This window comes from Camellia sinensis, chromosome 4 (assembly GCF_055761805.1).
Source record: "Camellia sinensis isolate YWXY chromosome 4, ASM5576180v1, whole genome shotgun sequence".
Lineage (NCBI taxonomy): Eukaryota > Viridiplantae > Streptophyta > Magnoliopsida > Ericales > Theaceae > Camellia > Camellia sinensis.
This window is the reverse complement of record NC_138964.1, coordinates 63,254,305-63,267,636: the sequence shown is the minus strand read 5'-3', so window position 1 is coordinate 63,267,636 and position 13,332 is coordinate 63,254,305. Positions and strand designations below refer to the sequence as shown.

At 36.1% G+C, this 13,332-nt stretch overlaps 1 protein-coding gene across 1 annotated transcript; it reads left to right on the top strand.

Moving 5' to 3' along the window:
• Nucleotides 1-615: 615 nt before the first annotated feature.
• Nucleotides 616-3,995, top strand: LOC145789166 (uncharacterized). The gene is made up of 6 exons (XM_082923323.1): nucleotides 616-736; nucleotides 840-1,095; nucleotides 1,207-1,294; nucleotides 2,502-2,577; nucleotides 2,688-2,779; nucleotides 3,864-3,995. Exons 3-6 carry the CDS (start codon nucleotides 1,268-1,270, stop codon nucleotides 3,993-3,995), a joined length of 327 nt encoding a protein of 108 aa, XP_082779449.1. The 5' UTR covers nucleotides 616-736; nucleotides 840-1,095; nucleotides 1,207-1,267.
• The last annotated feature ends 9,337 nt before the right edge of the window (nucleotides 3,996-13,332 follow it).

Here is a 13,332-nt window from a genome sequence, read left to right as displayed (position 1 = left end):
ACAAAGGAAGACGTTTTTTAAACACCTTTTCTTTTGTTTTGGTTTGTGCTGTATGCAAATGTGTGATAGCGGAGTAAAACCAAACTTGGCCGATTTGTCTTTCACTCACAAATATATATATATATATATATATGAAGGAGCTCCAAAGATCTAAATGCTGAACTGGGTGCGATTCAAAGATCTAAAGGTTGTAGGTACTTTCCGACATGTTGTTGATTTAATATTTCTTTAACATGTGGATATATGTTCACATACATAAGTATATGTGTATACAAGTACTTGGATAGACATGCTCACAAGCCATGGAATATATGTTCTATTCATGGAGGAATTTTTGCTTATTAATTTGTTGCACTGAAACTCAAGGAATTATACTCAGCAGTGTGGATTTTTTCTTTTTTACTTACTATTTAGGTGTTTTATGTCAATTCACATTCTCTTTCCAGGGATTGGTTACTTGGAAGCCAAACAAATATATGGTATTCTTTTGAAGTTGACTCCAGAAAGCCATAATATTTTTGGCCAGCTTTCAGGTGCTGCTGTAAGATCTTCAAAAACAGTCCTCTCTCTCTCTCTCTGCCCCTCCCCTGACTTACCATTTTTCTACATATAATTCTTATTTAAATTTTAACCTTTGGCAGGGTGTTTGGGAGTCAATCATGCAATCTTTTGAGAAAGATCATATTTACCTTGGTGAGGCTGCTCAGCTAGTGGTCCAGAATGTTAATTATGAAATGTGAGTGCTCTCGTGATTGTCTACTTGGTTAATGCTAAATAATAATATTTGCTTGATGTTAGTGCGGCTTATATTATTGATCAATTGTATTTCATATTTGAAGACCATATCAGAAAAATCAGGTCCAAAGGACTTAACAGCAACTGGCTGAACTAGAGCGCAAGGAAGCTGATATGAAAAGAAATGCAGCTCTTTCAGCAGCTAAATTTGCAGAGGCTTGTCAAGAGCCAGGATTGCAAGTATGATCTTGCATCGCATGCCACTCTACTGATGATGTATATTCCTTCAAGAACGAACAAATTAAGTGTCAACAAATTAAAGAAGAAAGGGAACACGCTGAAAAGTTCATGAAATACCAGGTGTTTGTCTAATATCATGTGTTTCCTTCTCATTTTTCCTTTATGTTCAAATCATCTAAAAAAAATTCTAATTACTTGTATAACACTGTTACTTCTTTTGATTAAAATTAGAACAAACGCGGAGGAAGAGTGAAACTACACTCTATATTGCTGCCCCTTTCCGAATTTGATCATGTTGAGAAGGGTGATGCTTTGTTTGGTAAGTAGCCATTTCTTTTACGCGTTGTACGTTAATGTCTGTTACATATTCACAAAATGTTTGTGCATTCGTGTGTTTGTGTGTATCATTTAAGCCTTAAAATGTTCATGTCCAAATTACTCTCTCTCTCTCTCTCTCTCTCTCTTCTCGGTTTGTTCATATCGACAAATTGTCCTTTCGTTTGACTGCATTTGTACATGCTATTAGTTTGGCTATAGTTTCTCTCTAGCTCGAAACTGGTGTTTGATTTGGATGTCTCATGGAGTTGAATATGTACATTTTGAGTTTTTGATCACATTAGTGATTGAATAGTTGGAAATGAAAATGCATAAAATGAAAATTTATTGAGAACATGGAAACAAAAATGCATAGAATGAAAATTTATTGTCTTAGAACTTTTAATTGTTTTTGCATAAAATGAAAATTTATTGAGAACATTTAATTGTTTTTGATCACCAAGTTGTTTTCAGTGACCCCATTTTCTGTGTATAGTTTTTTGCCTCGGATATGTCTGGTTGCATGTATTCTTACTTTTAGAAGATAGTGCCTCTGTGTTCTGTATTCTCATTTTCTGTGCTTGAGCTGCTTTAGTTTATTAAGCGAAGCATTCTCTAGCGGTTCATGTTTTTGTTTTTATTTTTTGTTTTTATTACATTAGATGCCTGATTCCTTGTGGCAGTTAGTGGGACCTAGGTCCTCACAGCATGGGAAACAACTCTCTTCTTCCCTCCCGGTGACAGGCATAAAGCACATTCCACTTCAGGCATTTTCTCAAAACCAATTTTACCTCCTGGGAATTCTTCAAATGTTTCCTTGAGTGATATTCCTAATCCTCAGAAGGTATTACATTGTATTTTATTTTTTATGAATAAGTACGGAACTGTATCAGATGGACACCAAGGGGGTGTCACCCCTGTACAGCAAAAGAAAAAAAAATTAATTAGACACAAGAACCCCAAAACTAAATCCCTTCCCTAAAATGTAACTCCTACAATATCTACCAAAAAATAAAAAGTCTTCTCCAAAAATGAATAAATCGGATTGAAGTAAGCTTTATAGACGTCTGTACATCCTTAGAAGGCATTGTATGTATTGTTTTCAATAAAATTACTCTTTTATTGGTTTTATTTATTTATTTTAATTTACACATCTAAGATGTTCTTTGCCTCCAATTGTCTCTCGGTCTTTACAAATGATCTCATCATAGAATGCAACTGGCGTTCCAGCAGCTGTATTATCTTCTTCTTCTGGGTTTCTACATTCTTCCAGGGCAATTACTTCGAGTAAGTTATTTTATCATGCTTGCCATTTTCGATATTAAATCCTCATTTCACCATGAAATCCCTTACTTTTCCTTTCTAGTGTTGATTTCTTGAGCATCCCATCTATGTAGGCATGCAACATTCATCTACTACAGGGTTTGGTTCTGCTTTGAACATTGAAACACTTGTTGCAGCAGCTGAGAGAAGAGATACTTCCATAGAGGTATTTTTTTGTCTATTACTAAAGGTGCATCACCTTCCATAATCTGCTTATAGTGCTTGGTAAACATGAAATTATGACTGTCTTGGTCAAACTTGATCTGAATAGAACTTTCATTCAAATGCCACAGCCTGAAGATCCTCATGGCAATGTCTCCTTAGACAGAACAGTATTTTTTTTTTAATGCAATAAAAAACTTCTAGTGTGGAAATTGGCATGTGTTGTTTGAAAACATAAATTGTTCAATGCCACGACAGGATCGGGTTAAAGCTTTGTGTGAATTGCCTGGCTTAGTGGACGGAGAGTGATATCATAATAACTTATGTCTTTTATAAAGATAATTATGAATGAACAGAGTGTTAAGTTACTAGTTTCCAAATGTTCAAAAGTCAACTGAAATTTCAGTAAACTTGGAACATGTTTATTTCCAACATTTTCTCCTTCCTAAAATCCATGGTGGTGATGACAAAATATTTGATGTGCACAAAGAATCTTTATGTAGATGCCAGGGCAAGACTTACTGATTTGCTGATGGGCTTGTGAAAATAATTTGCTGTTGTTAAAATCCTTGGGATTTGATAGCCTAATTTCTATAACACAACAAAATTTTTGTAGGTCCTCTTTAAGGTGAGGATTCTGGCATATGAACTTTTGTTTGTTAATGCACAAAATTGGGATTCCAATTAAGAAAGGGAATATAGAGCTCAATTACAGTTGCCAACAATAGGCTTAAAGTTTATATTGATGGGCTTTAGTCTTTTTTGGAAAAATAATAAATAAAGAAATGTAATAAATCCCTTAAACAGAGCTTTCTGTTAAAACCTAAATTGTTTTTAAAGCTTCTTTTCAATTCTGGACGAAAACAAAAATTTTAGTCCTAGTTTTTGTTTAAATACCATTGAAGGAGTAAAGTTGTAACTTAAATCATAGATTTGTGTCAGGAGCAAAACTCTAACCACCTCTACCAAAAAAATTAAACAATTAAAAATAAATAAATGCAATCAAGTGATTAAGAAAATTAAGTTTACAAATTCTTCAATTTATGTTTATTTTGGTGAATCTGATTGTAATTTATGTTCTGATGCAGGTATGTAGACCAATGAAGACTAATAGTGAACTCTCTCATCAATTTGAATTTAACTCATCCAAACTTGAAATTTATGTTACAGGCAGGAATAGATTTTTGAAATGCAATTTAGTAAAGTTCAATAGTCTCTAACTTTGGTGATATCTTGAGTTGGGGATAATTTTCTTGGTAGTAATTTGCCATCTCTTGTATAGTTGGATCAATCATTAAATTGTGAATATGTTAGTAATTTGCTATTTCTTCTTTCTCGGTTAATGTCTTTGTTAAAACATGATTTGTGAATATGTTATTTTGTGATTAATGGTGATTGGATATTAAATTGAATGGGAAAGTGAACTAATGTTGTATTTGATATTTGAATGAGAGTTATTATTTCATAATAGTGTTATTTTTTCGTTTTTTTAGTTCAATCATATAAAATTAGTATAATTTTTTTTATAAAAAAAAGAGGCTATCATGGCGTTTCTAAAAACGTCGCTAAATATTATTTCAACGGTTAGATTTTTCAAAAAGAGTACGATGGCGTTTTAAAAAGGTCGCTAAATAGCATGGTGATGTCATGGTGGAATTTTTAGCAAACGCCGCCTATAATAATATAGCGACGTTTCTAAAGCGTCATAAAGTTATAGCGACGGCCGCATCTTCGGCGCTTGGTGAAAAACGTCACAAAAGTTTTAGATGGCGTTTTTGGAACTTATAGCGGCGTTTTTTAAACGCCGCCAAAACCCTCATTTCCAGCCGTGATTGTTTTGAAGATTTTTCCCGAATTATATTTTCTTAAAAAACAAAGTGAAAATTCCACTGTTCAATTTTTTATTTTTATTTTCGATTATCCAATCTACTGAATTGAATTTTCTAAAACTATTTCATATCATATTAGACATATATTTCGGAACTTCAAAATTAATTTAATCATTTTTAAGCAAGTTGAAGGTTAGTGAAGATATTTTTATATTTAAATAGTGAAATTTTATTGTATGAATATTTTTATTTACTCAATATAGAATTGAATTTTTGAAATTTTCTTTCATATGCATTTTAGAAATATATTTAGGAATGTCAATAGATTTTTTTTTTTTTTTTATGATTTTTAGAACAAGTTGAATTTCTTTTAATTACTTTCAAGTCTTGTTTATTTGATGTTTATATTTAAAAATAATAATAAATTTGATATGGAAAATCAGCAGTCGGGATCATTGGCCCCGTTTGGTGTAGCTGTTAAAACAGTTTATAGATTATAGCTTAACAGATTATAGATTATGACTTTAATTAGAAGTTGTTAATCTGTTTGGTGTAGCTGTTGGATTATAAATTTAAGTTGCTGAATAGTGTTTGTTAAATAAGCTGTGAAATAACTTTTTCAATTAATTTTTATTTTTTGTTTGTCTACATTTCTCATAAAAAATAATAATAATAATCTATAGTCTATTTGAATCTTTTTCTATTTTTAAAAAAATAAAAAATAAAAAAAATTTAAGAGTATAACCATAAATTAACATGTCCATAGCAGAAACTGATAATCAGAAGCAAGGGGTGAGCAGCTTCTCACAATCAGCTTTTTTGAGTTAAAATAAGCTGTTAGAATCAGAAGCTGTTTGAAATAAGTTTAACTAAACAGTCTAAAATAATTTTTTCAAAGCTAAAAGCCATAAATTACCTCTGAAAAGCTGAAACAAACACCCCCATTGTAGTGGGAGTGTTGGACTTGCACTAGCCAAACTAACTTTAACATTGTGAAATTTTAATGTGTTAGGTTGGACAATTAAATTTCACCAGCGTATTTTTTTTCTTTCAAAATTTAATAGTTAACATGGATCTTTTGTTATTTATATATCGAGGAGGATTTAAAAAAATACAAATTTTACAAAAATAAACATCTATCAAAAAGGATGCACAATTTTAAACTTAAAAAAATGAATTAAAAATATTTTCATAAATAACTTACAGATTGTGTGCTCCTTATCTATGTCCTTGTAGAAACAAAACTGGTATAAACTTATCATTTTGATAATAAAACCTTATAAGGAGGGTCTAATAATCAAAGTTTCATATATAGAAGGTTAAAAGTCAGCCATTATGATTTTTCTCGTATTCTCTCTTATACGATAAATTTTTATATGTTAATAAGACATCACGTAACGCTATTTTTTTTTATCAATCACAAATATATATAAGAGGAGTAATTTTTAAACATTTATATAAAAAAAATTATCCAAGATGTAATTTTGAATTACAAGGGTAATGGTGCCTATTTTGATTGAAAGTGAAAGATAGTAATAAGTCACATAATTCTATATAAAATTTTATTTGTACATCATTATTATTTTTTTTAACCTTTTTTTAAGCATGAAGTTTTAAATGTTTATAATTTTTCTTTTAATATTTTAACACGGCGCCTTAATTTTTTTTTTTATAGTTTTTTTAATCTTTTTTCACTCTTTCTTCTCATCCGATTATAAAGCAGCGTCTTAATTCAAATGAAGACACTGAATCACACTACTAAATCAAATTTCTAATTACGCTACATTAGGATTGCAAATGAACAAAATTGTTCATGAACAAACTCCAACTTAGTTCAATAAGGGCTTGTTTGAGCTTGGTTTGTTATTTATTTATTTATTTATTCATTTTTTTGTTTTGTTTTGTTTTTTTGTTTTTTGTTTTTTGTTTTTTTTTTTTTTGCGTTTGAGTTCGAACTCGTTAAAATCTTAATAAATAAATCCAAGCATACTACAACTCAGCTAGTTAGCTAGCTCATTTAATATTTGTTATTTATATATTAATAATGTAAAAATATGTATAAAAAATAAGATAAATATGTTATTTATATATTTAAAAATGTAAATGTAAATAATAGCTAACTACTGATAATACCTTTATATAATAGTGGTAGTAGATATTATTAGTAAAGTAAAATATTAACTTTTCGTTTAGTATGTTTGTATATATTATATATATAATTGTATAATTAAAGTTTTAATTGCAACTTTAGTCAAATATGCAAATACAAATTTAAATTTTTTTTGTCTCGTTAAAACTCGTGAACAAGTTCAAACGAAAGTCAAGCCTAAACCAATTCGGTTTGAACTCAGTTCGTTAAATTTTTGTTGCACTCGAGCTCAAACTCGAATATATTAAAATTTTAATAAACAAGTCTAAATATTTTAAAATTTAATTTGACTCGACCCATTTTTCTCATTACACTTTGAAATAAAGGGTAATAATGATCTACAAAAAACTTTTTTAAGGATATCCTAATTACACGGAGGCAGCTCGACTCTATTTTAGTTCTATCGCAAAAATTTTAATTGGGCGGTTTGTCAATTTATATATATATATTTATTTATTTGTTTTTAAAAATTATATTATAATTTTGTGTAATTATACTCATTTTTCTTGAAATTTTGATAAAAATATAATTAATTTCACAAATTTAACATAATTATATTAATATTCTTTTTAGTTAGGATTAAGCAATCAAAACTAATGCAAATAGTGAATATATATTTTAGTAAAATAGACATGACAATATTATTTTTACATCTAGATGACTCACGAGTTGCTAATAAAAAGGACATACGTGTTATATAAATTAAAATCTAGAAAGAAAATAGTATGACTATATAAAAAAAATGTGAGACTAATTGTATTTTTTTAAACCTCAATAGAAATGAGTGTAATGTACCCTATAATTTTTATTAAAGATTTTTATATGCATGACAAAAGAAGAAAAAAAAATACATGTTGCTTTTACTTTCTACGATGGGAAAGATAAAGAAATAAAATTATGGGAAATTTTATGAAAAGTGTGTACTATATGTATTTTGTTATGTGTTTTTGTAGTGTATATTACGTATTTTTATGATAAATATTACGTATTTTTTTTATAAGAATTATGACTATTTATAGTTCATAAATGAAATTATGTATTTTTATAGTAATTTTATGTATTTTGTAGTATTGTTACAATTTTATTATAAAAAAATATTTATCTTAATTTCGTAAAATTAAAATTTTTATGGGTTTAAGGGTGGGGGATGAAACTTTGGGTGTGGCGCTTGTACAGTGGGGCTTTTTTTGCATGCACAAATTTGCCCCAATGACATTTATGGTATTAAAAAAAAAAAGTCATATTTTGGTAACAAATTAGGCACAAAATTAACTACTTTCAAAAGATCTCTCAAGGACAAATTATAAATGAGGCCTAAGCAAATATATCTCGGTATCAAATAAGTTAAATTTGTGTTTGATTGGGGGAGTTGAAGAAAGATTTGCAAAGGAAAATGGAAAATGAATGTGAAATGTGAAAAAATATACCTACATTTCACTTAATTTCACACATTTTCTCTTTCTTTTTCTAAATCTTTTTTTAAATCTCTTAACCAAACACAGTGTAAAAGAAATAAAAAGGTCTTGCCATAAGGTGAACTAAAAACATTAGTAGTTGATATTGTCGAAGTTTGATTTTACTTCAATGAGATATTGAAGATATCAAAGCAAAACTTTGTCACTGTTTGTTTGCTGAAATGACAAGGCAACAAAAAGAAACACAGTTATGGGTTGTGCTAGCAATCTTCATTGCTATGATGACAACGACTGTATATACCGCTTCCATCCTCCCTATATCCTTCCACCTAAATTACACCTTCCTCTAGTTATCCTTCCACCTAAATTACCACATCCTCAAATATTCCCCTGGCCATCGATATTCCACAACTCACCTCTACCACCTTTACCGTCGCCCCGTCCACCACCCCCGTCGCCACAACCTCCACCACCACGGTCACCACCTCCTCCACCACCACCACCTCCCCGGTCTCGACTGCCTCCTCCATCTCCACCTACCCAGTCAACTGCACCACCACCACCTCGATCTCCGCCTCCCCCACCACCTCGATCTTTGCCTCCACCACCACTCCATTCACCACTCCTCCACCTCCCCAGTTTCCGCCTCCACCACTACCCCATTCAACTTCCTCCACCTCCACCTCTACCTCCACCGTCGCCCCGTTCACCAGCTCTGTCGCCACCACCTCCACTGCCCCAGTCACCACGTCCTTCACCATCTCCACCACCGCGATCTCTACTGCCTCCTCTACCTCTACCTCCACCTCCACCTTAACCTCAATATCCACCTCTACCTCCCCAGTCACCTCTACCACCACCACCTTGATCTCCGCCTCCACCACCACCCCGTTTAACACCTCCTCCACCCCCCTAGTCTCCCCCTCAACAAACTCAATCACCACCACCACCTCCACCACCCAAGTCTTCACCTCTGCCACTTCCTAGGTCTTCCCCTCCACCTCCACCGTCACCCCATCCACCATCCTTGTCACTACCACCTCCACTACCCTGGTCACCACCTTCTCTGCCATCCCCACCTCCCCAGTCTCCACCTTCACCTCCACCTCCATCTCCATCTCCCTAGTCACCCCCACCATCACCACTCCGATCTTTGCCTCCACCACCACCCCGATCTCCGCCTTCACTACCAACCCGTTCACTGCCTCCTCCACCTCCCAAGTGTCTCCCTCCAATAACTCAATCACCACCACCTCCCCTACCCAACTCTCCACCTCCTCCACCTCCTAGGTCTTCTCTTTCACCTCCACCATCGCCCCGTCCACCACTCCCGTTGCCCATACCTCCACCATCCCGGTCACCACCTTCTTCATTACCTCCACCTCCCAGGTCTCCACCATCTTCTCCACCTCCTCGGTCACCCCTAACACCACCACCCCAATCTCTGCCTCCTCCATCACCTCGATCTCCGTCTCCACCACCACCCCGATCTCTACCTCCCCCACCATTCCGTTCACCACCTTCTCCACCTCCTCAGTCTCCCCCTCTACCAATTCAACGACCACCACCTCCGTAACCAAAATCTCCACCTCCATCTCCACCCCGATCACTACCACCTCCCCCACCAAAGTCTCAATCTTCTCAACTTCCTCCACCTCTTAGGTCTTTTCCTCCACCTCCACTGTCACCTCGTTCACCAGCTCTGTCGACACCACCTTCACCACCCCAGTCACCAATTCTTCCACCACCTTCACCCCCACCTCTGCGGTCTTTATCGCCTCTTCCACCTCCACCTCCACCTCAACATTCACCTCTACCACCACAACCCCGACCTCCACCTCTTCCACCACCACAATCTCCGCCTCCACCACCACCTCGTTCACCACCTCCTCCATCTCCCCAATCTCCTCCTTCACCAACTCAATCACCACCACTTCCCCCACTCAAGTCTCTACCTCCGCCACCTCCTAGGTCTTCTCCTCCACCTCCACCGTTACCCCGTCCACCACCATCGTCATCACCAACTCCATCACCCCGGTCACCACCTTCTCCACCACCCCTACCTCTTCAATCCCTACTGTCTCCTCCACCTCCACTTGTATCTCCACCTCCCTGGTCACCCCCACCACCACCACTCCGATCTTCGCTTCTACCACTGCCTCGATTTTTGGCTTTTCCAACACCTCGATCTCCGTCTCCACTACCACCCTGTTCACCACCTCCTCCACCTCCCCAGTCTCCCCCTCCACAAACTTAATCACCACCAACTCCCTCACCCAAGTTTCCACCTCCTAGGTAGGTTTTCTCCTCCACCTCTACTATCGCCCCGTCCACTACCCTCGTCGCCCCTACCTCCACCACCCTGATCATTACCTTCTCTACCACCCCCACCTCTCCGGTTTCTACTGCCTCCTCCACCTCCTCATTCACCTCCACCACCACCATTTCGATCTCTGCCTCCTTCACCACCTCGATCTCCGCTTCCACTACCACCCCGATCTCCGACTCCTCCACCACCTCGATCTCCGCCTCCACTACCACCCTGTTCACCACCTCTTCCACCTTCCCGGTCTCCCCCTCTACCAACTCAATCACCACCACCTTCCCAACCCAAGTCTCTGCCACCTCCTCCACCCCGATCACCACCACCTCCCCTACTCAAGTCTCCACCTTTTCAACCTCCTTCACCTCCACTGTTACCCCGTCTACTAGCTCTGTCTCCCCCACCTCCACCATCCCGATCACCACCACCTCCTCTACCTCCATCTCCACCTCCACAGTTACCTCCACCATCACCACTCCAATCTTCGCCTCCTCTACCACCTCAATCTCCGCCTCCACTACTACCCCGTTCATCAACTCCTCCACCTCCATAGTCTGTCCCTTCACTAACTCAATCACCACCACCTCCCCCACCCAAGTCTCTACCTTCTCCACCTCCTCCACCTCCTAGGTTTTCTCCTTCACCTTCACCGTCGCCCTGTCCACCACCTTTGTCGCCCACACCTCTACCACCCTGGCCATCACCTTCTCTAGAACCCTAACCACCTCGGTCTCCACCACCTCTCCCACCTCCATCTCCACCTCCTCGGTCACCCCCACCACTACCACCCTGATATTCGCCGCCTCCTCTACCACCTCGATCTCTGCCTCCACAACCACCCTAATCTCCGCCTCTTCCACTACCTCAATCTTCGCCTCCACCACCACCACCCCGTTCACAACCTTCTCTACCTCCCTGGTCTACCCTTCTACCAATTGAATCACTACCACCACCACCACCACCACTGCCACCACAACCCAAGTCTCCACCTCCACCTCCACCTCCACCTCAATCACTACCACCTCTCACCAATCAAACCATCGCAAAGAGTCTGAATACGTCCGTTCCATTCTAGGGTTTACGCGAGAACTGCTTGCGCAAGACTTAAACTTCAATTAGAGAGCACATCTCATCAATCCATAAATAACACATTATCATTTTTTCAATATTCAAGTGATCAAAAACCTAATACCACCCCAATTAAGTTTTTCGTTTGGATCAATGTTTTAAGTCAAGTTAGAACAAACTCAACAATCCACATAAGCATGAGTATCATTAAAATGAAGAAGATAAGGAACATAACCATAACACATGAAATACCATACCAAGACATGATCATAAACTAATAAGCATATTCATGTACACAAGAGCACAAAACACCAATGCAACACTAAATTTCCAGATTCAATACCATTTAAAGATTAAAATCAAAAGGGCTATTTCAGATATTTCCCGAACCTAGCCTTCCAATGGTTCGTAGAGATTTCAATCTAGTTTTCAGAACATGTTTCGGAAATGTGATAGCTTTTCTAGATTTTTAGTTATTTAAGAAATACTCCAGCGCTGTCCAGATTCGTCGATCGTTACAAAAATCAGATTTTTCTCACTAACCGCTCACTCGTTTTCAATGAAACCAATTTTAGTTAAAAGATAAATCCTTAAGGAAGATATTGACATAAAATGGAGGTCCAAAAGATTTTTATACATTTTTGTAGAAATTTCAAAAGTTGGATGAAAAACTGATTTTTCTGGCACAGTTCTTGAAAATAGAAATTTGGTAAGGAAAGAGGTCAACTAGGGCAAATTTTTCACTTATCTTGTGATGAAAACTTGCTAAATAATATGTATTGAACTCAGAAATATAAGGTGAAGGTGTGCCCTTTGGAAATTTTGAGAGTTTGATATAGAAAATATAGTCTTATACCGATTAAGAGGAATACAAGAAGGGTAGAATCAAGGCTTAAGTTCTTTCATTTCTAACACAAGAATACCATCAACCACATCTGAAATGAATGTTTAAAACTTCCAAGAGCATGTATTTGAAAAAGAAAAATAAAAGAGAGAATTGTGCTATGGCTTACTTGAGGGTTGTTGGAATTACTAGCAAACTTCTTCTCCTATCTTCTCTCACTTGAATATAGTGTGGGTGCGTGTGTGGGTGTGTATATGTGCTCAACAAATGGGGATGAGTGGTATTTATAGAGAATTTGGTGTGAAAAGTCCCAAATGCTCATTGGTTCCAATTCAATTGAATAGTGCCTTGATTTAGTTTAAATGTAATGGAATGAGGGAGGATTAGAACCTTAATTATGTATTTAATTATGATCTAGTTAGTTTTAGGGCTAATTTAAATACCTTCTAGTTAGAAGTACACTCATATAGATAGAAAATCTTTATAGGTACCAAGGTCATTATTGCCCCAAGATTTCAAGGGATTGTTTGTACTAAAGTACAATGATTATAGCCTAGGAGGTATGATGGTTAGCTATGTGATGGTGAATTGATGGACTTGTTTTATATATATATATATATATATATTTTGTGTACAAATCTTGGAAATTATAAAATATAATGTTAAAAAAAGATTTTAGGGTACAAGTGTATATATAAATATATAATGGTTACTTGTTTCGGGTCAATTTGTGATTTAATAAAAATGTGAGGGCTTGGGCTCAATTAAAGTATCTATTTCAAGTGTAGAGTTAATAAATTAGTGTTAGGAAAAATAATTCGATTTGTATTATCTTGCTTTGAATTTAAAGGTAAATAACCGAACGAAGATTGTGAAAACCAGAAGTTAAGGTTTAGAGCGATTAATCTAAAATTTGAGAGTTAAATAAT

What these genes read in the sequence shown, in the direction of transcription:
- LOC145789166 (XM_082923323.1), top strand. Translation starts at nt 1,268, where the DNA reads ATGTTGAGAAGGGTGATGCTTTGTTTG. An exon ending in GAAGGGTGATGCTTTGTTTG is followed by an intron (nt 1,295 to 2,501) that starts GTAAGTAGCCAT and finishes ATCTCATCATAG; the next exon opens with AATGCAACTGGCGTTCCAGC. An exon ending in GAAGAGATACTTCCATAGAG is followed by an intron (nt 2,780 to 3,863) that starts GTATTTTTTTGT and finishes GTTCTGATGCAG; the next exon opens with GTATGTAGACCAATGAAGAC.